At 32.6% G+C, this 22,140-nt stretch overlaps 2 protein-coding genes across 3 annotated transcripts; both read left to right on the forward strand.

Moving 5' to 3' along the window:
• Nucleotides 1–5,563: 5,563 nt before the first annotated feature.
• On the forward strand, nt 5,564–11,090 carry LOC107008654 (probable RNA 3'-terminal phosphate cyclase-like protein). 2 transcript variants are annotated; one of them, XM_015207776.2, is made up of 9 exons: nt 5,586–5,674; nt 6,856–6,916; nt 7,073–7,111; nt 7,194–7,453; nt 7,557–7,706; nt 9,250–9,431; nt 9,536–9,711; nt 9,825–10,038; nt 10,375–11,090. In XM_015207776.2, exons 4-9 carry the CDS (start codon nt 7,249–7,251, stop codon nt 10,582–10,584), a joined length of 1,137 nt encoding a protein of 378 aa, XP_015063262.1. In that variant the 5' UTR covers nt 5,586–5,674; nt 6,856–6,916; nt 7,073–7,111; nt 7,194–7,248; the 3' UTR covers nt 10,585–11,090. The 2 variants fall into 2 exon arrangements, with proteins under 2 accessions (XP_015063261.1, XP_015063262.1); XM_015207775.2 differs by lacking the exon at nt 6,856–6,916 and having other exon boundaries at nt 5,564–5,674.
• Nucleotides 11,091–12,446: 1,356 nt separating this feature from the next.
• On the forward strand, nt 12,447–21,914 carry LOC107011768 (transmembrane protein 56-B-like). Its single transcript, XM_015211399.2, has 9 exons — nt 12,447–12,863; nt 13,836–14,080; nt 14,382–14,470; nt 14,552–14,690; nt 17,488–17,562; nt 17,682–17,803; nt 17,896–17,971; nt 18,369–18,428; nt 21,253–21,914. The coding sequence occupies exons 2-9, from the start codon at nt 13,922–13,924 to the stop codon at nt 21,379–21,381; spliced, it is 849 nt and encodes a 282-aa protein (XP_015066885.1). The 5' UTR covers nt 12,447–12,863; nt 13,836–13,921; the 3' UTR covers nt 21,382–21,914.
• Nucleotides 21,915–22,140: the final 226 nt, after the last annotated feature.

Genomic DNA, 22,140 nt, shown 5'->3' on the forward strand with positions numbered 1-22,140 from the left:
TTCTGAAGTGAAGTAAGGGACCTGGTCCATTACTTGTTAAGTTGAGGCACATATTCTATCACACGTTTCTTTAATTTGTGTAAGATTTTCATTGTTTAAAAAATAGAAGTATTTTATTTTCAAAATATATGAATAATATCATAATATTGCAATAGTAAAAAATGTAAGTTTATTTATTTCTATAAGATAGGTTTATTTACCATGAAGTCGTATTATATATAAGGGTATTTGGATTTACTGGGTTGTGGATATTATTTTAACTTTATAACTGTTAATTGGTATAATTAATAATAAATATGAAATAGCAAGCTGTTTTTCTTTCTTTCGTGGAACATTTTGAATTAGAAAATAATTTTTTGTAAATGAATTAAAAAATCCCTGAAGCTCAAAAATAAAAATGTTTGTATCGTCAAAGCTCATTCATCAGATTATATTAGATATGTTATTATGATTTCACTCAAATGAAAGTGGGTCAATTTTTAAACCAAATTCCTCCCAAAAAAAAACCAAAAAAAACATACAAGTAAAATTTGAGATTGAGATAAGAACACTCGATTAAAAAGTTACTATACTTAGAAAATTAGAAGTGGGGTAACTTAGTCGAAAAATAGTTCAAGTATTTAATTTGAGGTGGACCAACTCAATTAAAAACAGTACGGAGAATTCAAGGTGATCGTTTCAATACTTTATTCAGTAAAAGATAACATAGAGAATTTGAGATGACCACCTCAGTATTTATTTAGTCAAAAATTGTGCGAAGACTTTAAGTTGGTCGATTCAATAAAAAAAATAATATCAAAAATTCCAGACAATCGATTCAGTATTTATTATATTAAAAATTTTAGGCAACCTACTAATTTAAGATAAATCGATTCATTTATAAAATAATGTGAAAAATTTGAGATAACTACACGTAAATTTGCAAACTTGCAATTTTAAACATATACGAATACTTCAATTTAGCTCAAAATTTAAGTTAGTATGGAACACTTGTGAGTTGTGTCACTCAAAATTTAAGTTGCCTCTATTAATTTAATAATAATTAAGTAAGTACGTTTTACGTACCATCATTGGTAATTAAAGTTTGAACCTAAAATATCATACGTAATCAATTAATGAGCTATTTTATCACGTTTATTACAGCTGCTAAAATAAGTCCTTATTAAAAGCACATATACTACCAAAGATTAAATAGAGAAAAAAATCAATATAAAAGAATATTATTATATAAAATAGAGAAGGGAGAAATTCTCTAAATATTTTTATCCCACCAAATGAAAGAACTTATTACCTGCAATAAATAGATTTAGAAAATGAAAATTTTACTATCTCCGTCCACTTTTATTTGTAATAGTTCTTTTTTTAGAGTCAAATAATAGGTATTTTGATTTTCATTTTATTATGCATATTAATATGTAAAAAATTACAATTTATAGTATTTTTTTAGTATAATTTTTGAATATCTTTTGTTTTTGTTTAAAATATTAAATTAATATAATATAATTTTACTTTGTAAATTGATCAAATTAATTTTCGAAAAAAATAATATGATAATAATAATTAAAAATAAACTGAGGAAGTACACTAGCAAAGACTCCAACGAATAAATGAGTATGACCTATTAATGGTTTGTTACCTTTGACAGAATTGTTAATAATATCAGAATATTATTCAAAATATATATTATCCTAATTATCACTATTTTGCATTCTTGGTTATTCGAATTTATAACCGTAAAATTTAAAATAGAGGGCTGGAAAGTTTTTACTAATTAATTAAAGCTTTTTAAAAAATTATAATACAATAAAGTACTGAATTCTAATTTGCAACGTATTTTTACCAAATCATAGTATTAATGTTGGTTAATTTATATAAATGGCACCAATAATTTAATTTTAATAAATAACTTTTAACTGCAACTTTTTATTGTTAGTATATCCTTATTTGATTCATATTTACAGTTAATTTTGAAAATAACTTTTTTACCAATAACCACATTATTATTAACAAATTTTATTAAATGACAATTACATATTCAGTTATGACTAAAGTCATGAAACTTAATAAGTTCTACATTTTAACCCTAAGGTTTTCGTTTGTTATCAAAACTTTTATATTCTTGTTGCCATATATTAGGGGTAATACATTAAATTTAGAATACAAACATAATTGGTAATAATAATATATTCATATTGGTAACATTGTATCGACCATTTGGGTGGATTGTGGCCCAACATTTAGTTATTTTTTCCCATTTTTTCACCAAAACCAAACATTTAGTTATTTTTTTCCAATTTTAGTTTAATTTTTTTTAGCAGGGATGCTTTTGTATAAATATAGTTCTATGCCAATAAATTTAAATTAATCGAACTTTAATAGTGATATCAAATATTGATTAATAAACAAAAAACAAATTGTTTTTTCTTCTTAATTATATTGAGAAAATCACACAAACACAAAAATGATAATTTTAAAAGTTACAACTAATATTGGATATATATATATATATATATAATCGTATTATTAATACCATATTCTTCATGCTATTAATATTAATAGATACAGAGTTGAGATCAGTTAATTTTATTAAATTTAACTCATATCAAATCTAGTATCAAATTTAATGACCTCTATTATAGAAAAATTGTTATTATCAAAACCCCATCTGCATCGAAAGTTAAAAATTATCCATATATTCGCCACATTCCATTGAATTGAATCAATAGTCTGTTTGATTAGGGATGGCAGTGGGGTGGGACAATTGCAGGGCGGGATAGGTATAAGTCTATGTGGAGCAGGGACGCGGTAGGTTGAAATAGTTTTTTTTTAATTAATTAAGCAAGGCAGAGCGGGTGACGGGTTGAAAATTTTTTCTCTCACTAATTTGATTGCTCCACTCTCTCTACTTTCGTCTCTTTAACTGCTATTTGTTATCGTCTTTCATTCTTTCTCTAAGTTTTTTTGAAAAATGTACCACTTTATAATCAAATTTCTAATGGGTTTTAGTACAAGAAATTAAATTGAAGTTATTTGTAAATAAATTTGAATTTAATTATGAGACAAAACCACCTAGAGGCGTAGAAAGTAGAAACTAGTTTAATTGGTGTGTTTTAACATAACAAATGAGAAATAATCGAATTAGATCTTCATTGTTTAAAATGTTAAATTTGTCTACTACTTTAGAAAATTACATGATAAAGAAAAGAAAAATAAATAAATATAACATAAGTGTTGGGGTGGGGCGGGTCTTAACGGGACAGGGCGGTGTGAGTTAAGAATTGAAAAACATATTAAGTAGGGTTGGGTGAGTTGAAATTTTGTGAGTTAAGCTTCTATCCACCGCACACCCGCTCCATTGCCATCCTTTCTTTTGATCAAGCTTTTAAAAGGTTAAAAATTTGTGATTATTCAAAAAAAACTTTCTTGAAAAGCAATTTTTTCAAAAAAAATACACACATTTTAAAAAATTTGATCAGACATGATCCTCGTTCACACATTTTAAAAGATTTGATCAGACATACTCCTCGTTCATTATAAGTGATTTGAAATTTTATTAGCACATACAAATTACTCTTGTTACCATTTCTTTTTTAATTTTTAAATACACTTCTTTGAAAAAAAACTTTTTCAAACTAAGCTTTTCCTTTTTGGTTAGTTAATGTTGTCAAGCTCTTTCCTCGTTTTCTCTCTTTTCATTTGTTTGTCCACACTTGTCATTAGGATAAGACATATCAATGCATATATTATGTGTTTTGCTATGTAAATAACTTTTTTATTACTTAATCATTCTTAATTATATCCACGTTTACAAACATAAAATCTCAGTTCTTTATTTCTCTCTCTAATCTTTAAATTAGACGAGACCAATAGTTATGACATGATAAGTATTCCTCACTTTTAACTCTAAGATTGTGAGTTCGAGTCATTTAATACGATACATTACAATACATATATACTTTTATTAATACAAGTAGTCTATTACATCTCCAACTACTAAAACAAAATATGCATATTCATTGCTCCTATTTGTCAAGTTAAAGGCATTGCAATTTACACAAGCATCTGCACAAGTTGATACATTCAGACCAGATAGTCCGATGGCAAAAGTTGCATCATGATACATTTCCACCTCAAAAAATTTAATAGCATTTAGGACGAAATGATGCAAAATAAAATTGTAGTTTTTATCGCAAACTTCCACGCAGTCTTCGCAAACTGAACGATAATCTGGAAATTTATTCTCGATTATCATTCGCTTGACATAAACAATAATATGTGTGGTCTTGTGTAAAGCCATATAAAGCATTATACGTGCAAGACCTTTAGCATCTTCGTTCGCGCTATTAGGATTTGATGTGAGAGATTCATTACAAAGTTTATAATCTTGAGTTGCCTTACAAACAGAATCTATAACATTTGCTGATGAATTGTTAAGTAGATAGAAGAAAATAAGAAGAAGTATTTTTTGTTCCATTTTTATTTATATTTTTTGCTTTTTTTTTCCCACTTCAATTGTACTAGTCTCCATCCCTCAAATATATATAGGAGAAAAAATTACACAATTTTTGCAAATAAAATAAAATTTGTCATATCGGACTATATGAACTTTTTTTAAAAACACAAATATTTATTTATAGGAGAAAATCACATATTATCTACTTTACGATTACTAGATTTAACAACATTAATTATTGTTGACTTAATTTGTGAAAAACGTTTGTTTTGGCAATAAATTGGTGGTTAGAAAAATCATCCTATTACTATTTGCATTTCACATTTACAAGGCTCTTGACGCATGCATTTGCGTGTGTAATATTAACGAGTACTCATTTTTCAAGGATAACGTATTATAAAAATGTTTTTGAGTTATAAAATCAAAATTAAAGATAAAAAGGGTATATTTTTACAAATAATAAATGTCGCTATTATATCAACTAAACATTCACAAAGTATTTAAGCGATAGTATTTCAAATATTTTTATAAAATTAGATTTGGATTGACGTTTAAACATATGTTTGATCATAGTTTTTGAGAACAGAATATTTACTTTTCTTTAATAAGACAATCACATTAAACTTTATATGTATCCATAAATTTTAAAAATTATTAAAAATATTCGTAAGTTTGACTCAATTTTTTTTTAATTTTTATGATAAACTAAATAATACATTATCTATAAATCATAAAATGGTGCTTTATTAAAAGCTACTAATAACAGCATTACTAATTACTATCAAATTATAATTAATTAGGAATATCCATTAGTGGAAATTAATATATTATAATAATTTTACTATAATAACTAACTATACTTTAATATAATATTTTTATTTTCTAGAACAATCTCTTCACGACAACACCTATTTTCTGTTGGAGAGTTATTTACTGAGGAAAAAGTGTAGATAAAATTAGTTAAGAGTCATAAATAGATGGACTTTTTTTTTTGGGAAAAGTTTTAAATTTTTTAAAAGAAAACAATTATATTTTAGCCCATTTTTTTTTTTTTGGCTTTTCATCTATTTTAGGGTGACAGTAGATTTTACGTTTATATCCCTAATAAGTTTTCATAATTCGACATTACCCTCAATTACAATAGCCGTAACCTATTTTTCTGTCTCCTTCCTTCCTCCATCTCTGTACACGTTGTTTCTGCTGCGATTTCAGTGGCGAACGGTAAGCTTCACTCTCTCTCGCTGCGTTTTTTGTATGTGATATTAGTTACCTTATCAGCTTTCTGCGTATTTTCACTGCTGCTTTACTTTTTTTGCTTCAAATCTTCAAACAACAAGCGTCTTCACATGTTGAGTTTTTCAGGTTGCTGTTGTTGATAGGAGTTTTCTGTTTTTGTTTCTTTGTATCGTTGTTTTGGCTGTTTTCTGCAAGTTGATTTTCATGGTAGTTTGATGAGTGAATTGCTTAGATGAGGGAAAACAAAATAAGGTAAAACAATGAAAAAGTTTGATTTCAGCTAATTCTTACTTTTAAAGTGCCACCGACGAGAGGAATTTGAATCGTGCAATAAATTAAAATATAGAGATCTCACTTTGCACAAATTCAACTCAAACTTGATTGTATATGTTGATGTAATTAGGATAGTTGGTGTTTTGTACGCAACTGCTCGAGCATGTGCCTCTTTGAAAGCAAATGCTACAATATAAAATTTGTTACAATGAGATATAAGAAGCTTTGGAGAAACTTTGGGAGTGTGAAGTTTCTCTTTGTGTAAATTTAGGAACTAAAAGCTAACCATTTTGTATAAAATTCTATACAATTTTGAGATGGTTCAGACTTGAGTAGGTGTTGCGGAGAATTTTTAGGAACAGAAAGATAACTTGTGTTAGTTGGTGTTTCATGTGCAAAGAGCTAGGTGAAGATGTGAATCTTCTTCTACATTGTTGGATAAGTTCTTGTTTATGCTGGAAAATTTTGAGATGGTTTAGACTTAAGTGGATGATGCTGAGTACTATGAAAGAAACAATGCTAAGTTGGGCATTTAGAAGTAGGAAGAAAAGATGCAAGGCGTGAGATGTTGTTCCTCTAGCACTTATGTGGATCGTATTGTTAGAGAGGAATAGAAGAGCTTTGGAGAAATGAGAGGAAGACTTTGTACACTTGAGTTGCATCTAATAGGATTCCTACATGCATAGATGAATGGGTGTTATTTGTAGAAAACCATGTCCTCTTCTAAGGTTGTCTACTTTTGGTGTGCCTTTTGAATCAAGCATTTTTCCTTTGTTTAATGGAAGTGTTGTAATTTCTTTTATAGTATTAATAGATTTAAGGACATCTTACTCATTTTAACAGATAAAGTACTTACTAGCACTTACCAAACACATCAACAACTGTTTTTTCAGCTTTAAAACTTTTAGACAAGTGCGTACTGCTTATTTACAAATCAGCTCCAACACTTGAAAGGTGCTTTTCAACACTTGCTGCTTAAAAGCTACTTAAATTCTGCTAATTAAATGGGCTCTAAAAAATTGAACCTGTTTAGTGGGAACCGCTTTCAGCCCTGAAATTCTTGCCACCACTCCCGCTGCTAAATTGCTCTTTTCCCATCTCTTCCTGCAGCTAACTTCCCATTTTTTGGTTTATCTGACAGAATCAAAGGTATGTTTCCTCTATCTTCTCTGTCTTTCTCTGTACATACTTCCCTCTAATTTTTATGCTGAGTAGACAACAACACTTTCAGAGCATATATTATACAAATTTATACGTGGAAGCAGAGGCGAAAGACAAGTAACAAGATGGGTAAAGTATCTTACATGAAGCTGAAGGGTAGCCAAAACTTGAGAATACGTCTTTTACTGGCAACCCTTTCATCCAAATCGATTATCATTGAGGATATACGTGCTGATGCTACTTGGCCTGGCCTCCGTCCACATGAGGTCTCTTTCCTTCGCCTCCTTGAAAAAGTCTGTGATGATTGTGTTGTTGAAATCAATGAAACTGGTAAGCTTCTGCTCCTCCATTCCATGATTGCTCATATTCTATGCTAAAATTGGTTCTTTTGTCCTTTGTGGATATTGAAGTTGAAGTTGGCTATTTTTGGCAGGCACAAAACTGAAGTACAAACCTGGAATTATTATGGGAGGAAGACATTTAGTTCATGATTGTGGTGTCAGTCGCTCCATTAGCTACTTCTTGGAACCGTTGATTGTGCTCGGTTTGTTTGGAAAGAAACCACTCACCATCAGGCTTAAAGGCATGCCTTTACCCTCCTTTTGATCCACTTTAACTTCTTTAATTTTTCTTAAAGGTGGTTTGGTGTTTGTTTTTCCCTTTATCTGTACTTTCAACTCATTGCATTAGGCGTTTGGGCATTATTTGATTGAGATTTGAAAAAAGTAGTGTTTGAAGTTAAATTGGAAAAAAGTATTTCGAAGCTGAAAGTCGTGTTTGGACATGAAAACAAAGTTGAAGTTGTTTAGTGAAAAGTTAAAAAAACTCGAAAAATCCATTTTCAAACTTCAAATTCTATATTTCAAGTTTGAAATTAAAATAATGGGACAATTTAATAAACAAACACTTATTTGAAATGGATATAAGTTTAAATATTCCGAAACTTATTCATGGCCAAACGACTCCTTAAATACCAAGTGGACACTTGAACTGAGGTGTCTTTTTATAGCTAAGATTTTTCTAAACAACTTAATTGGATTAATCATCTGGAATGTTCAGGACGACATCTCATCTCTAGGTTATATTTCATACCTTAATATATCACATGTTTTCTCAGTTTTATTTGGCACTCCAATCCCCTAGTCTTATTCCTAAAATATCCTTGAACCCGTTTTCCTCATCTTAGATCCTCCCCAACCTTTGCCTGGTTTTATCAATTCTCTCACAGTCTGCCGCTGAAAGCGTCATTCAACTATCTCTACTTCTTTTTTCTCTTTTGTTTCAGGACTTCTATCATCTCTTCCATGTTTTTAAGCCTAATTTGGGACCAGAGTTGTTCTGGTGATTGATAACATGCCTGGTGGATATTCCAGCTTCACCTAAAGTAGAAGCATGATCAAAGAAATCAGTTCCTTCTCGTAACCACATTAGCTTCTAGTTCCACTTCCTCACATGCTGCCAGTCTTTGATTGTCCTTAATCAATCAATTTCATACAGGATTAGATGACCACATACACAATTGCAATTGGATTAGATGTCCACATACACAATCGCAATTTGATCCCTTGAGTTTTTGCATATAATTTTTGACTGAAAACAGAAAAGTGCAATAGCAATGACAAATTCTGAAATTCTTTCATTAAAAAAATGACAAATTCTGAAATTCTATGACTTTAGATGAGAAAGATTAAAAGATTTCTAGGCAACTACATGTAAGAGATTGGCAGCCTGATAGTTACACAGCCCTGGAAATGGTTGAGGAAATAGCAAGTTTTTAATCCCTTGGTAGCCGTTATTAGTCTTAACTCTGCATTTTGTAAGAAAATCGGCCTATTTTTGACTCCTTTGGGTGGTGATTCAATGGAAGTTGACATAAAAAGGGAGATAGGATTGTTATCCAGTAAGTTACTTGGGTTTTATAGCTCAAGAAGCTCACTGGAGCTCTAGTATCACTCCCCTAAAAAGTTGTGAGGTGCAAAGATAAATCCTAAAAGTACAGAAACTTTGCTCTCGCTTTGAATTTTACAGCTTTTGGATGTTAAAACCCTTTTCCTTATAATCAAATGTGAATTCGAAAGTTTTATGCATTTGGTTATTATCGTAAGGCTTGAAATAACTTTTTTCAGGGATCACAAATGATTCAAAGGACCCATCTATTGATACTTTTCGATCAACTACTTTGCCTATATTGAAGCAATTTGGAGTCCCTGCAGAAGGATTGGAACTGAAAATTGAGAGTCGGGGAGTCGCTCCTAAAGGTGGTGGAGAAGTAGTTCTTTCAGTCCCTATGGTCCCGAATAGTTTAAAGGCGAGTTTATTTTTCATAGACTTCATTGTTTTCTATTCTGAGGTAGCTTAGCAAACTATAAGTGATCTTTTTGACCAATTGTTTTGGCGACTGCTATTATACAGGCTGTTAAATGGGTTGATGAAGGTCTGGTGAAGAGAATTAGAGGTGTTTCCTTTTCAACTAGGGTCTCTGTTCAGTTTGAGAATACCATGATACACGCAGCTCGTGGAATCTTGAATCCTTTGCTTTCAGATGTTCACATCTTTACAGATCATAAAGCTGGAGCACAAGCCGGAATGTATGATCATTTTGTAGATATCTCACACTTGCTTTCTTTTTATGTTGTAACTATCCAGGTCATGTTTTAAGTTGGAGCTGCTGATTGTATCTGGAGATCAACTTTGATTGCAGGTCACCTGGCTACGGAATTTCTTTAGTTGCAGAGACTACATCTGGTTGTGTCATATCTGTTGATACTGCAGTTTCTTATTCAAGAGGAGAAGATGATGCTGACCTAGAGGATGATAGGAAAGATCTGATCCCTGCTGAGGAAGTTGGCGAGCAAATAGCTTCTGCACTACTTGGGGAAATTAAACAGGGGGGAGTCGTTGATTCAACACATCAGGTGTGTGTAATTTTTGACAGCGTTACGCTTTATGAGTTCTAGCTGATCATATCAGGCTCTTTCAACTTTCTACATGACACTGTCTTTTACCTTTGCATCTCCACTTGAATCTCCGCTGACTCATGTGACATGTGACATTTTGGTGTGCTCATCAGTACTTCTACATTTAAATCCTGGAGCAAGCTTCTTCCAGTTCCCATTCATAAATGTTGCCTAGCACCACTTTAGGGCTGAAAATAGCAAGGATATCTCCTTTAAGATTGTCTGGTGCTCTCTCCCATGCTAGGAATTCTTGGTTCCATTGCTCACCAATCTCTTGTTTGTCTATTATAACAGGGACTGCTGTTTCTTCTATGTGCCTTGTGTCCGAAAGATGTTTCAGAAGTTCGAGTTGGGAAGCTGTCACCCTACGGAATAGAAGCATTAAGACACATCAGAGACTTTTTGGGTGTTAAGTTTGTCATGAAACCTGATGCCTCCACAGGAACTGTCAATCTTATGTGTCTTGGCTCTGGATTTCAGAATTTATCCAGAAAAGTATCATGATAAAGAATTGGTGGTGGTTTCATATACAGAAAAGTGCGACGCTTCTGTATCAGCATATTCTGAATGGCTCGACATTCATCAATGCGGTGGTTTAGAGTGAAATCAAACACAATAGTGTCACACAGGCTGGAGATTATGATGTGGTCGCTAGTTATAAAGCTTGTAATGAGAGTGCTGTAGGAAGCAAACATGGAAATCACATGCCCTCATCTCCCATTGGGGTTGAAATTTTGGTATTAGAGTTCTAAATTATATAAATTTTGATAATACTTCCTTTTTCTGGTTCTAGCTTTTCTTGTCTATCGAAAACAAACTCTTTACCTTCTAAAGTTTGCATACGCACCACCCTCTCCACTGCCTTGTGGGATTACATGGAGTATTGATGTTGTAATTTTTCTTTTGGTTGACAAATCATTTGCTTTGTGGTCAAGTTTCTAATTGGAACTGTACAAGAGGAGATCATGTACCAACTTTTAATTAAGTTTAATTCCCAGCAGGTTAACTAATACCAGCGAAAAGAAATTGTTTATTCCCTTTTCAAATTGGAAATATTTTTAATTAAAGTACAATTAGTTAACATTGAGAAGCTCTGCAGTCCTACCTCCCATTTTATAACATGACAGGTCATTTTTAGCTACACAAAATTTCTTTTGGTCAATCCTCGAATTATCTTGAATATTCAAAAGCAATATGGACTATAAACTCTATAATATAGTCATATAGATATTATTATTATTTACCGTAGAATTGTCAATAAAATTTTCCCAAACGACAAACACTAAGATCAAAATTTTTCCAAACTTAGGATGATTGTTTTGACTAGTTGTGTATATTGATTGTAGACCATTATAAATTATAATTAACCCTTTGATTAAAATTGCTATTCCTCAAGACCCTTTCTATTTGTAACTAAATATATAAAAAGGAAAAAAAAAGGTGGAAATGGGTGTCAATATTTGTCTCTTTCTTCTTTTTTTTTTTCCTTCTAAATAAATTCTTCTATGACGTAGTACTTACTTCTTTCATTAGCTTTTCTTCTGTCTATTTTTAGACTTCTTTTTTTATCTTCACATCGTTTATAAAATATTAAATGTAAATCATTAATTCATTTCCAATCATTGACAACACTAAAAACAATTTTTTATGACTAACTAAATATAGATATATCCTCGATTTGTGATATGGCATGACAAATAGTCATAATAAAAATTCGGAAAGAAGTTGAAAACACCTCTAAACTTAGTACGTTGTAAGATTGGATGTTTATTTAAGTTCAGTTAGTCAAATAGAAGAACGTTTTTAAGATTGCCACTAGTTCAAAAATGAAACTAATAGTTTACTTTAAAATTTTAAAATATTTTTAATACTTTTTTTTCTATTGTATATTAAAGTGTGCAAAGGAGAAAGTGAACGAGTAATATAGATGGAGGTACTAGAAATATTACTCCCTCTGTCTCATTTTATATGTTTACAAGAGTCAAACCGTTTAACTTTGACCGAACACTTGTTTATGGAGTCTTCAATTTTTTTTGAAATGAAATTTATATATTTGTAAACTACGTAAAGAGTACTGTAAGTCACAATAATTGATTATTTAAAATGTTAAAAGAATCTATGAAAAAACTTATTATCAAAAATAGACTTATTTGAATCTCGAAATATGAAAAGTATCACATAAAATGAGACGGAGACAGTATTATTTATTATTTTCAAGAAGAAGTAAAGATACAATAACATCCACTCAAAAACAATGAAACAGCAACCAAGAATGAGCCCACACGTAGCAGCTAACACCAAAAAGACAACTTATCAAAAAAAAAATAAAAAAAATAGTGTACTTTTATTGATTGTATATTTCACCATTTCCCACCACACCCAATATTTATTTTTAACAAAATTTTCATATTCGCCCTTCTTTCTCTTTTTTCGCCCATCTCTTCTCTCTCATTCATTGCTTCGGTTGGAGATTCCATTACAGTTCCAATTAAAAAAGAACCAAAAAAAAGAAGAGCTCATAAATCACGAAATCTACATTTGTTGTTCCTTTAAATTGATTGTATCTCATGTTTTTGCACCCCTTTCACGTGTTCTTTGCCTTTTCTTGATTTCGCTTTTCATTACTTCTTCACATTCCTTTCAATACCCATTTTACATTAATAAAAATATTATCTTTTGGCTTTCTTATCGGTTTTTGTTTCTGGGTTTTGTGTATTGTGGAAAGTTGCATCCTTGGGAGGTGCATGCTGTTGATTTTTCTGAAATCTGCATATTTTTGCGGGGTAAGAAGCAATGTATGCTTTTGTTATGATCTGAAAGCTTTTGTGTGCATTGGTTATATATCTTTGGTTTGTTTCTTTTCTGGGTATTGATTAGAGTATTGTGACTTTGCTTAGACCTGATCTCTTGCATTACTCTAGATTTGGGTTGTTTGACCTTTGATTTGGCAGCATCTAGTGGTCATAAAAACAAAATCTTGAAAATGGGTCGGTGAATAGAAACTAGTTTGGCCTTGTTTTAGACGGCTTGTGGGTGGGGTGTGGAAGGAAGGTGAAATTACTTTGCTGATTCACTTTGCATATGTTATAATGCTGTGGTTTTAGTGTTTTTCTTTGGTTACTATTTGTTCTCTGATTATCTTTAAGGCTTGTTGAGCTTGAATTTCTAGTTGATTTTAGTGGTATGGTAGTTTGCTGTTTGTTTTTGAGTTCATATTAACAAAGGGGTTAAGGAGTCGTAGCGGAGAAGTAGTTTTAAGTTGTACATGATCTTAATGCGAGTTCTTTTGCTTCCGGTAAGGGTTCATTTAGTGGATATCCTAGGAAGGCAGCAATCCAGAAGATTGACGCCAAGGTGTGTTCAAGTTGGATCATGATTGTGTCATTGTGATTTTGGAGGATCGGACCCTTCAATTATTTAGGAGGAAGACAGAGGAGAGAATACAAGGCATTCAAGTGTATTAAATGATGTTTGTGGCTTATATTTTGAGCTATTCATAGTTGAATTGATATATATTTGGGATACAGATAATTTTCTTGTCATAGCTGCCTGTATGTGATTTGATCTTTAGGATGCTTGCAGCTACTCATTTTCATCTCGAAAGGTTTCAAAATTATCCTTTGAAGTCTTTTCACAATGCGCATCAAATGCATTTATTATGCTCAATTCAGTGTTAAACAAACATTTATTATGCTCATGCTATATTAAGAAACTGCTTCATGCTAATAGATATATTTCTGAATTTTCCATTTCAGGAAGCTCTGGTATATATTGCAGTTTACATGTATAGGTGATCTTCATTGTATAAACATAGATAGTTGTTAAGAAGAGAGCTAAAGACATGACAACTGCAATCGGTAGAAAGGCAGCTCCTGCACGGAATATAGTGGCATTTAGATCTTATCAGAGTCAGGCTGAGACCCTGGTTAAAACTTATTTGTTAGCAGATCCTTTTATACCTTACACCTCTGTCTTTGCTGGCATATTTGCTTGCAAAATGGTAAGGTTTATTGATTATAGATCCTTTTATCCTTTTCATTCTTGTGACTATTGAAGAAAGGAGTTCCCTTTTTTATTAAAAGCTGAGTCATACTTGATGAAGATATTTTACATTTTCTTGTTCTTCTCTCTTCATGGTAGTGAAGTAAAAGATATAAAAGCAAAAGATTGGGGAAACTAATAAAACATCTAATTGGTTTCGCCAGAAAATTATAGATCATGTCCTACATAATAACTTTCATGTGCTGCACAATTTCTCCCCTGTACTACTGTTCCTTTTTAACTCTTTTGTCTCTTCACAGGTCTATGATCTATGTCAACTGATCAGCAGTTTTTACTTTAGGACGTACACTACCCTAACAAAAATTCAAAGGACTGAGTGGAACAACCGGTAATTAGCCAGCTCTATCTCTATCTTCCGCAAGGATTTAATGATTCACTTCTCATGTTTGTGAGACTTATTTTTCTGCAGTGGCATGTCAACAGTTCATGCCATTTTCATATCTGCTGTGTCCACGTATTTTGCGTTCTGGTCCAATCTTTTCTCTGATCAAAATCCAGATGGCCTTTTAATCGCCAGAAGTTCACCACTATCAACTTTTACATTAGGGGTAAGTAATCTTCTACTGTATATGATGAGTATTGTCTAGTTATATCCCTTTCATTTTGGATTTCCTTGAGAGGTTTTGATATTTAGGAATTTGAGATCTGACATATCTCTCACTGTAGAACAAAGATGGCTCTGGTATTGATACTTGTAATGCTAGTGTAGGTGGAACTTCAATCATAAATTATTTATTTAGTATGTTCTCTGGATTCATCTCTTTTTCTGTTTCTTTACTAGAAATTTTAGGCTCAATTTTTCTTTTGCAAAAGATTACTGATTGTTCTTTCCTATATGTACCTATTTCTCTATAGGGGAAAGGCAAATGATTTTTGGGGGTCAACAATTTACACTTAGCATGGGGTAGAATCCCATCGGTATTAGCCAGCTCGTTTATGTCCAAACACACACACACACCCCGGGCTTCTTTTTTTATGTGTAAACCAGGTGCTGAGAACGGTAATATGGTGACATTTCTTTTAAAAGCGTTCTCTGATATCAACTCAAATGATTTGCCTTGAACCAAGTATTTGATACTAAATCTAAACCAAAGAAAAAAATTGTGCATACTAAAATCACCTTTTGAGTTGACCATAAAAAAGATAGCAGTATTCCACATCTGAAGAACCCACATTAAAGACCAAAAAAGAAGAACCCACATCGTTTTATAGACATTTATTGCGTGTCATATTCATTCCCCATTCCTGTGGCCTGGCCTTCCAGAACAGAACACGATTGCGCGCACACACACATTTATATATGTACTTATATTGGAACTTGGGGAAGATATTTGAGACTAAATAATTACCTTCCACAATAAACTTAATATTGTCTATTATTAACCCATATTACTTCTCTTTTCTGGGCCAACCAGCCAGAAAAAGTTGGTCTCACACAGGGATATATTAGACTCACAAGATTGATTGAGAGGAATAATGAAGATAAAAAACCGGTTTTTGAAGTTTAAACACTTTGGGCATGAATTTGGAAGGATATGCACTGTTTCAGAATTGGAATAAAATGGACAGGATAGAGAAAAATGGATGTAGACGATTCATATGATAAACTCTAAATAATTTGAATGGATATAGTTGATTTATTCATGGTTTAATTGCGTTGTATAGAGCAATGTGAGGAGGGATTCCCAAAGGGGGTTTAAGGTGTGGATGATACGGAGGCTATGGTCTTTGACTATTTCAGATGGAACTGTTGAAGAATCATATGAGATATCACTTTTGGAGGTAAATTAAGATTGAGAAAAGGAGCAGCAAAAAGAGGTACCTTTTTTGAAGCTCTAACTAGCCTCAAGGCAGACATCCAAGATTTTGATCTTTATGGGTTCCCCTATTAAGTTTTTTAGCATTGAACTCATTATATTCTTAAAGTTACAGGTTCATAATACTATTCTTTTTATAAATTTTGTAGTCTTTTTTACCCATGAATTTATGATTTGGTCGAAATTACTGAGTTCAGATGAACTTGGTATTGATACTTTGAATCCACTTCTGACTAGCCTAGAGGGACACCCGAGGAGGATGTGATGTTGTTGAGTCCTGAGGGGAAAAGGGAGGAAGATGTCAGTGAAATCATATGATTGGGTCTTCTCTTCAGAGTGGGATAGGAGGTAGGTGAGTACAGCACTGAAGTACGTAGGAAGGTTGTTAGTTTAACCTGGTGAATGCATTATTGATGGTGGACAACTCAAGGAAGGAGAGGAGAAGAGTTGTAGGGACTTCATGCTCCTGTATAAGATAATTGGTGAAAACACCAACCAATTCCTGTTACATTTTATATTCACTACACAGTTGTGGAATTTCCCTAGTTCTCTGTCAATGTTTCTTTGCAAGTACCAATCACAGCTAAAGAAACCATCATGAGCCGGAGGTATCAAAATGTCAACAGAGAGAAAGAGACAGTTCTTTCTCTGTTTTGTTCCTTCCTCGGCAAGCTTGGGATTTTCCTGATGTAGGCTCCCTGGGTATGGTTTCGGAGTTAATGTAAATGCCCTACCTTCAAAGTAAGCTTCTGACTATGTTTTCTTATATCTTTTAAACTAATGTGAGATGGAAGAAACAAGATTGTTCTACAGTAGTCAAGGAACAGAAATAGTATAAGATGATCTCTTTTCCCTTGCGTACTTTAGTAACGCAAGGAACATAAGTAGGAGAAAAAGATCTTTTTTGTTTCATGTACTTTTTTGGTGGAAGTATCAGTATTATAATGGGATAGCAAAAATGAGCTTCGGTTGAGGCGCTCTCACTTTTGTTCAAATTGTTCACACCAGCTTGGCTGTCAATGAATGCTCTTTTTCTATATTCAACCAAAAAAAAAAAAGAACCATTAAATATTAAAAGAGTCAAGAACTTATTATCTTTCTTTTGCTTAGGTGTTTTTTGTAAATGCAAACTACAAAAATGTATTGTTTCTTTTGTTTCCTTCCGATAACACTGCAACAGCTTCCTGAAAAAAAGATGTAGCTTCAGAAAAATCGGTACATGAAGTTTGTTTTTATTTCTTTAAGCTGGTATAATGCGTATTAGAGTTCCATTATGTGGTTCATTAGTTTTATTCCATGGTATTTGCACGATTCCGTTTGGTTAGTGGACTGGGTATGTGGTCGTGATTCATTAACTTGCTTGAATGTTATAGAGTCAATATAGCAGGTATGCTGGTCAGGACTTACTAACCTATTAGCTTTGAACTTGATTTACCTCTCTTATTTTCATATGCTAGTAGGTAAATTAGATATCAAATTCTCTCGGTATATGGCCATTTTAATCCTCTCATCTTGTGACTTTGTTCAGGTGTCAGCTGGGTACTTTCTTTCAGACCTTGGAATGATTTGCTGGTTTTACCCTTCTTTGGGTGGATTAGAGTATGTAAGTATATATTCTCCAGTGGAAGAGAACTTCATCAACCATAGATATCTGTTTCAAGAAATACTTCATTTAACATCGATTTATATGTTGTATCTCAAATTCTAACTGTTGATTTTCAGGTTGTCCATCATTCTCTTTCAGCAGTTGCTGTAGCATACTCCATGTACACTGGAGAAGGACAACTTTATACGTTCATGGTACTCATATCTGAGGTGACAACACCCGAGATCAACATGAGATGGTAGGTGCTAAGAGCACCGTTGGGAAAGTGCAGCACCATTCATATTGTAGCACCCTATGAACTTATGTCTCTTTTTTATGTCTTTTCTTCAGGTTTCTTGATACAGCTGGATTGAAAAGATCTTATGCATATCTGATTAATGGCGTGGTGATATTTTTTGCATGGTTGGTAAGTGATGTCTTCAAGAGAACAAACTTGTTTGCATGGTTGGTTACATGGATGTAGGAATGGGGATTATCCAGGGTACACTCGATTTTAGCAAGTTTCTTCATATGCTGAAGAATCTGAATGATGTATCTTCATCATGTCATTCCTGTTTAACAGGAATATTCAAAGCAAATGAAGGGTCCATTAAACATAAGTTGCATGTCTTATAAGAGAGGACCATTACACTTTTTAGTGCATTGGTTACTCCTCTCATCTAAAATTCTAATTCCAGACAGATTGGGGAAATGTTTGCTCCTTAGAATTGATAAATGACTTGATTCAATTATCTTTAAGACATCTAATTATTTGAACGATTCCTATTAGTATTTGCTAAACTGAATCTTTTTACTAATTGCAGGTTGCAAGAATATTGCTGTTCATTTACATGTTTTACCATGTCTATTTGCACTATGATCAGGTAACTCTTTGTTTATTGTCAACTCTCTCTTTCTCTGCTCAACAAACTCTTTTAACTTTTTCTTCTGAGGTATTAGGCTATTCTGGAATACGTTCTATACTCCCCGGAAATGTCCAAAGAAGTTTCGATAATTATTCACCCTTGTCAAAATCCAACCATTTTATTTGTCAACTTCGTTAGACGCAAAAACACATCAAAGTCTTGATCTTAAGAATTTTATGGTCTTAATTGTAAGACTAACAATATTATATGAGAGTGAATCTAAGATATTCATAAAATGAGTTTCACAGAAATGCAAATGTTAAGAATGAGGTGTGATACTACAAGATTAGACATGATCGATAGGAGATGAAAGAAACATAGATAGACGATGAACTGAGAGATTGCTTGAGATGGTCGTGTCTTACATAGATGTCCAAATGCTTCGTCCTCAGATGTGGAACCATGATGAAGAAAGGTGTTATAAGTTGACAGGGTAGACTAAAATCCCATGGAAGGAAGTTGTATATTGTGTTATAAGACCTACAATCTCTTGGACTTCATGCAAAGTTGGGGAAAAGTTTAACATAAAGGAAGCAAAAGATTCATACAGGCTATGTCCAATTGTCCATTAGTTGGGAGGAAGACTTAGATATGGGGGTAATGCTTACGTCATGTCTTCTTTTTGGTAGGTTTGTTTCAATCCTTCTACATATTTGTATGCCTGTAGTAATATAGAGAACTTGTTAGGTTAGAAAACCTCAAATCTTTGAATATTTGAATGAAATGGGTCCAAACTGATTGAAATGGATAGTTAGGATCCATATGGCTGATGTCAATTAGATCGAAATTGAGGTGGAATTATCGATAGTTTGAATTTAAAACTGGCCTGTTATTTTCAGTAAAGGATTTTCAAGAAAATGTTCAAAAACAAATTATATTATACTCTTAAAAGAAGTCTCTTGTGCAAGATTCTGCAGTGATATCCCATATAACTACTACCAACTCATTGATACAGATTTTTTCATAAGTAAAGCCTTTTCCCTCTTATTCATAGCTTTCACCAGAAAGTCTATTATTAATTTAGGTATTTGAACTTTAGATTGAATTAATGAAAAAAAAAACTTACTGATGCAAATTACAACGGAAAAGAATGAATACGCTTCTGCTTACAAAGATAAGAAAAGAAAAGGCAACTCTAATCAGGAAATGCAGATAACCTTAGTACTAATTTATCCAATAGATTCTAGAAGAGACACTCTGATCTTGAAATATCTTGACATTATACTCTAGCCATATGCAGCACTAGTAAAAAGTCTCTCATCGTTGTTGGAAATTTTATCTTGTATTGCTAGAGCCTTCTTCCCTCCAAAAGCTATAGATTTTGTGATAGCAAAGTTATTTAGCTTCAAGGAGTAGTACATGCCTCTACAAAAACTCCAATTTGCAAAACGCAAAAACACATTGCTCAAGATTCGTTACTACTTGTGCATGGCACCCGAAGTATGAAAAATTTCTTGTAGACTGTCAATATGCAAAAGGTCATGAAATTTGAGTAAGGGAAGATTCCTCCAGTGAGATACAAGAAGTCAAAACCCACCGCGGAATTGTCGATGCACCTTCGTGATTGTCTCAAAGACCAATGTCTACTATTAAGACACGCATGCATCTTGTAATCATAAAGTGGACTTATTGGGATCACAAAATAAATTAGCCTCTCTATTTGATTTATGTCAGAAAAACTGTGAAGCCCCCTTTGTGATGTGTTACCTACATGAGGTACAGAATGAGGTAACATGAGGTACAGAATGATGAAATGGGAGCATCATAAGCCTTGAACTCTAAGCTATGATATAAATGTTGATGGAGTGCATTATCCTTTTTGAGTGTTACCATACCTTATCAGTTCTAGTAAAACCAATAAAATTGGCTCTTAGAAGCTTACAAGTACAGGCAAAGTGCCCAGAAATATGAATAGCTTAAAGGTTATGCTCTTAACTAAAGATATAACTAGCATATTGTTGAATTTAGAAAGCTTCCGATCCTTCAATGTCCTATTTTTTATATCACTTCTCTTTCAGCATACATGCTTTCCTTATTTTATTTGTTGTTTAGTTTTGAACAAAGTAAACACGGGGCTGCAGTTGCACCAACTATAAGTAGTAAACACAATATAATGCAAATTTGTATCGCACCTAAGATTTAAAATTGTCATTATAGAACATTAAAAAAAATAAAATATTCATATTTACACATGGAGATCAACCAGAAGTAGCAATAGGCAATCTAATATTTATTGACTGAGAAAATTTTAAGATATACTAGTAAAGAGACCTATATGAATCTATAGAATATTCACATGAAGGAATTAACACTAAGCTTAATCTGTCTCCCCTGTTGAACTTTTGGTACTGTGCAAACCATTTTCTTCACATATCATGTATAAGATTAGACAGCATATGAAACAGACCTTCTGCTGGTTAAAAGTTTCTTCTTGCTGCAAAAAAGTTAATTATTGGCTGGTGAGTAATGCTGTTCTTGAAAGTGATGTTTTATTTCTATATTATATATGAGACATGGATCTACATGAATATCTCTGCAACAGTATACGAGGTTTGGAAATAGAAGAGGGGATTTGGAAATAGTATAAGATGTTCTTTTTTCAATACTCTTTTTCTTTTCCCCTCATTTGTTTCCTTTTGCGTACTTCAAGGAGTTTTAGGGTGCTTCATTTCCTTTCTTTCCAATAAGAGCAATCTATTTATTTTCTCATTCAAGATGTGCTAGTATCAAATGATTTCCATCATTTACTTATTTTTGTCTTTGAAACATTAACTGATTGCAGGTCATTCACATGCACATTTTCGGTATTCTCTTGGTTTTTGGAGTTCCGTCAGCTCTTGGTGTAATGAACTTAATGTGGTTTGGCAAAATTATCAAGGGGTTGAAAAAGAATCTTTCGAAAAGGGTGTGACAAGATGTCAGTTGTTAGTTTAATGCATTTTTCCCATGAACTCCTCTATACTGTACAAATGGGTTGTAAGGTAGCTAGCTGAAAGGGGAAGAGAGAAGGGTTAAAGACCTCGGAAGAATAGATTGTAAAATCAACAGAAACGAATTCATGTAACTGGATACTGGCAAAGCATGTTCAAGAAGCACACATATTCTATATCTATTGTGTGAAGGAAAGTAGAGCAATTCAATGAGAAGCCCCAACGGTAAGTAAGTAACACGAGCCCTGTATAAGTGATACAGTTGTTTTCATGCGATAAACATCTCAGAGCCAGTAATTCCACTTGCATGTTAGCGTGTTCATATGATTTCGTTGTTTCCTTCAACTTTAAATTAGTCATGTACGAGCCATCTCATTTTGCTTTGATTCTTTGTTTGGTGTCACGCCTTCAAGGCGTGTATAGATTTTGGTGTACTATCAGATTTTTCATTTTCCTGTAAAGATGTAAGTGTTCAAATGTGGAGAAATGTGAACTTTCTGTTCTCTTGCAAGTATTTAATGTTTTGCATCAAAGATAACATACAGATGAGAAATGAAATACATTTTGATGGAGATTTAAGAAGAAATATGTGCATCTTTAGTTGAGCACACAATTTCTCTTCCCAAAACAAGAACAAGTCCATTTCTCTATGCAAATGTGAAACAAAATCGTAATTAATCTTAGTCAAACAAATAATGGTAAGGACGGACCTTTTCTCAAATGAAAATGACAGATAAATA

Source organism: Solanum pennellii, chromosome 2 (assembly GCF_001406875.1).
Source record: "Solanum pennellii chromosome 2, SPENNV200".
Taxonomy (NCBI): Eukaryota; Viridiplantae; Streptophyta; class Magnoliopsida; order Solanales; family Solanaceae; genus Solanum; species Solanum pennellii.

Bases quoted from the DNA above. Each gene is read 5' to 3' on its own strand.
- LOC107011768 (XM_015211399.2), top strand. From the start codon at position 13,922: ATGACAACTGCAATCGGTAGAAAGGCAGCTCCTGCACGGAATATAGTG. The intron at 17,804-17,895 runs GTAGGTGCTAAG...TCTTTTCTTCAG, and splicing joins CCCGAGATCAACATGAGATG to GTTTCTTGATACAGCTGGAT. The intron at 17,972-18,368 runs GTAAGTGATGTC...TACTAATTGCAG, and splicing joins TGATATTTTTTGCATGGTTG to GTTGCAAGAATATTGCTGTT.
- LOC107008654 (XM_015207775.2), top strand. From the start codon at position 7,249: ATGGGTAAAGTATCTTACATGAAGCTGAAGGGTAGCCAAAACTTGAGA. The intron at 7,707-9,249 runs GCATGCCTTTAC...AACTTTTTTCAG, and splicing joins ACTCACCATCAGGCTTAAAG to GGATCACAAATGATTCAAAG. The intron at 9,432-9,535 runs GCGAGTTTATTT...GCTATTATACAG, and splicing joins TGGTCCCGAATAGTTTAAAG to GCTGTTAAATGGGTTGATGA.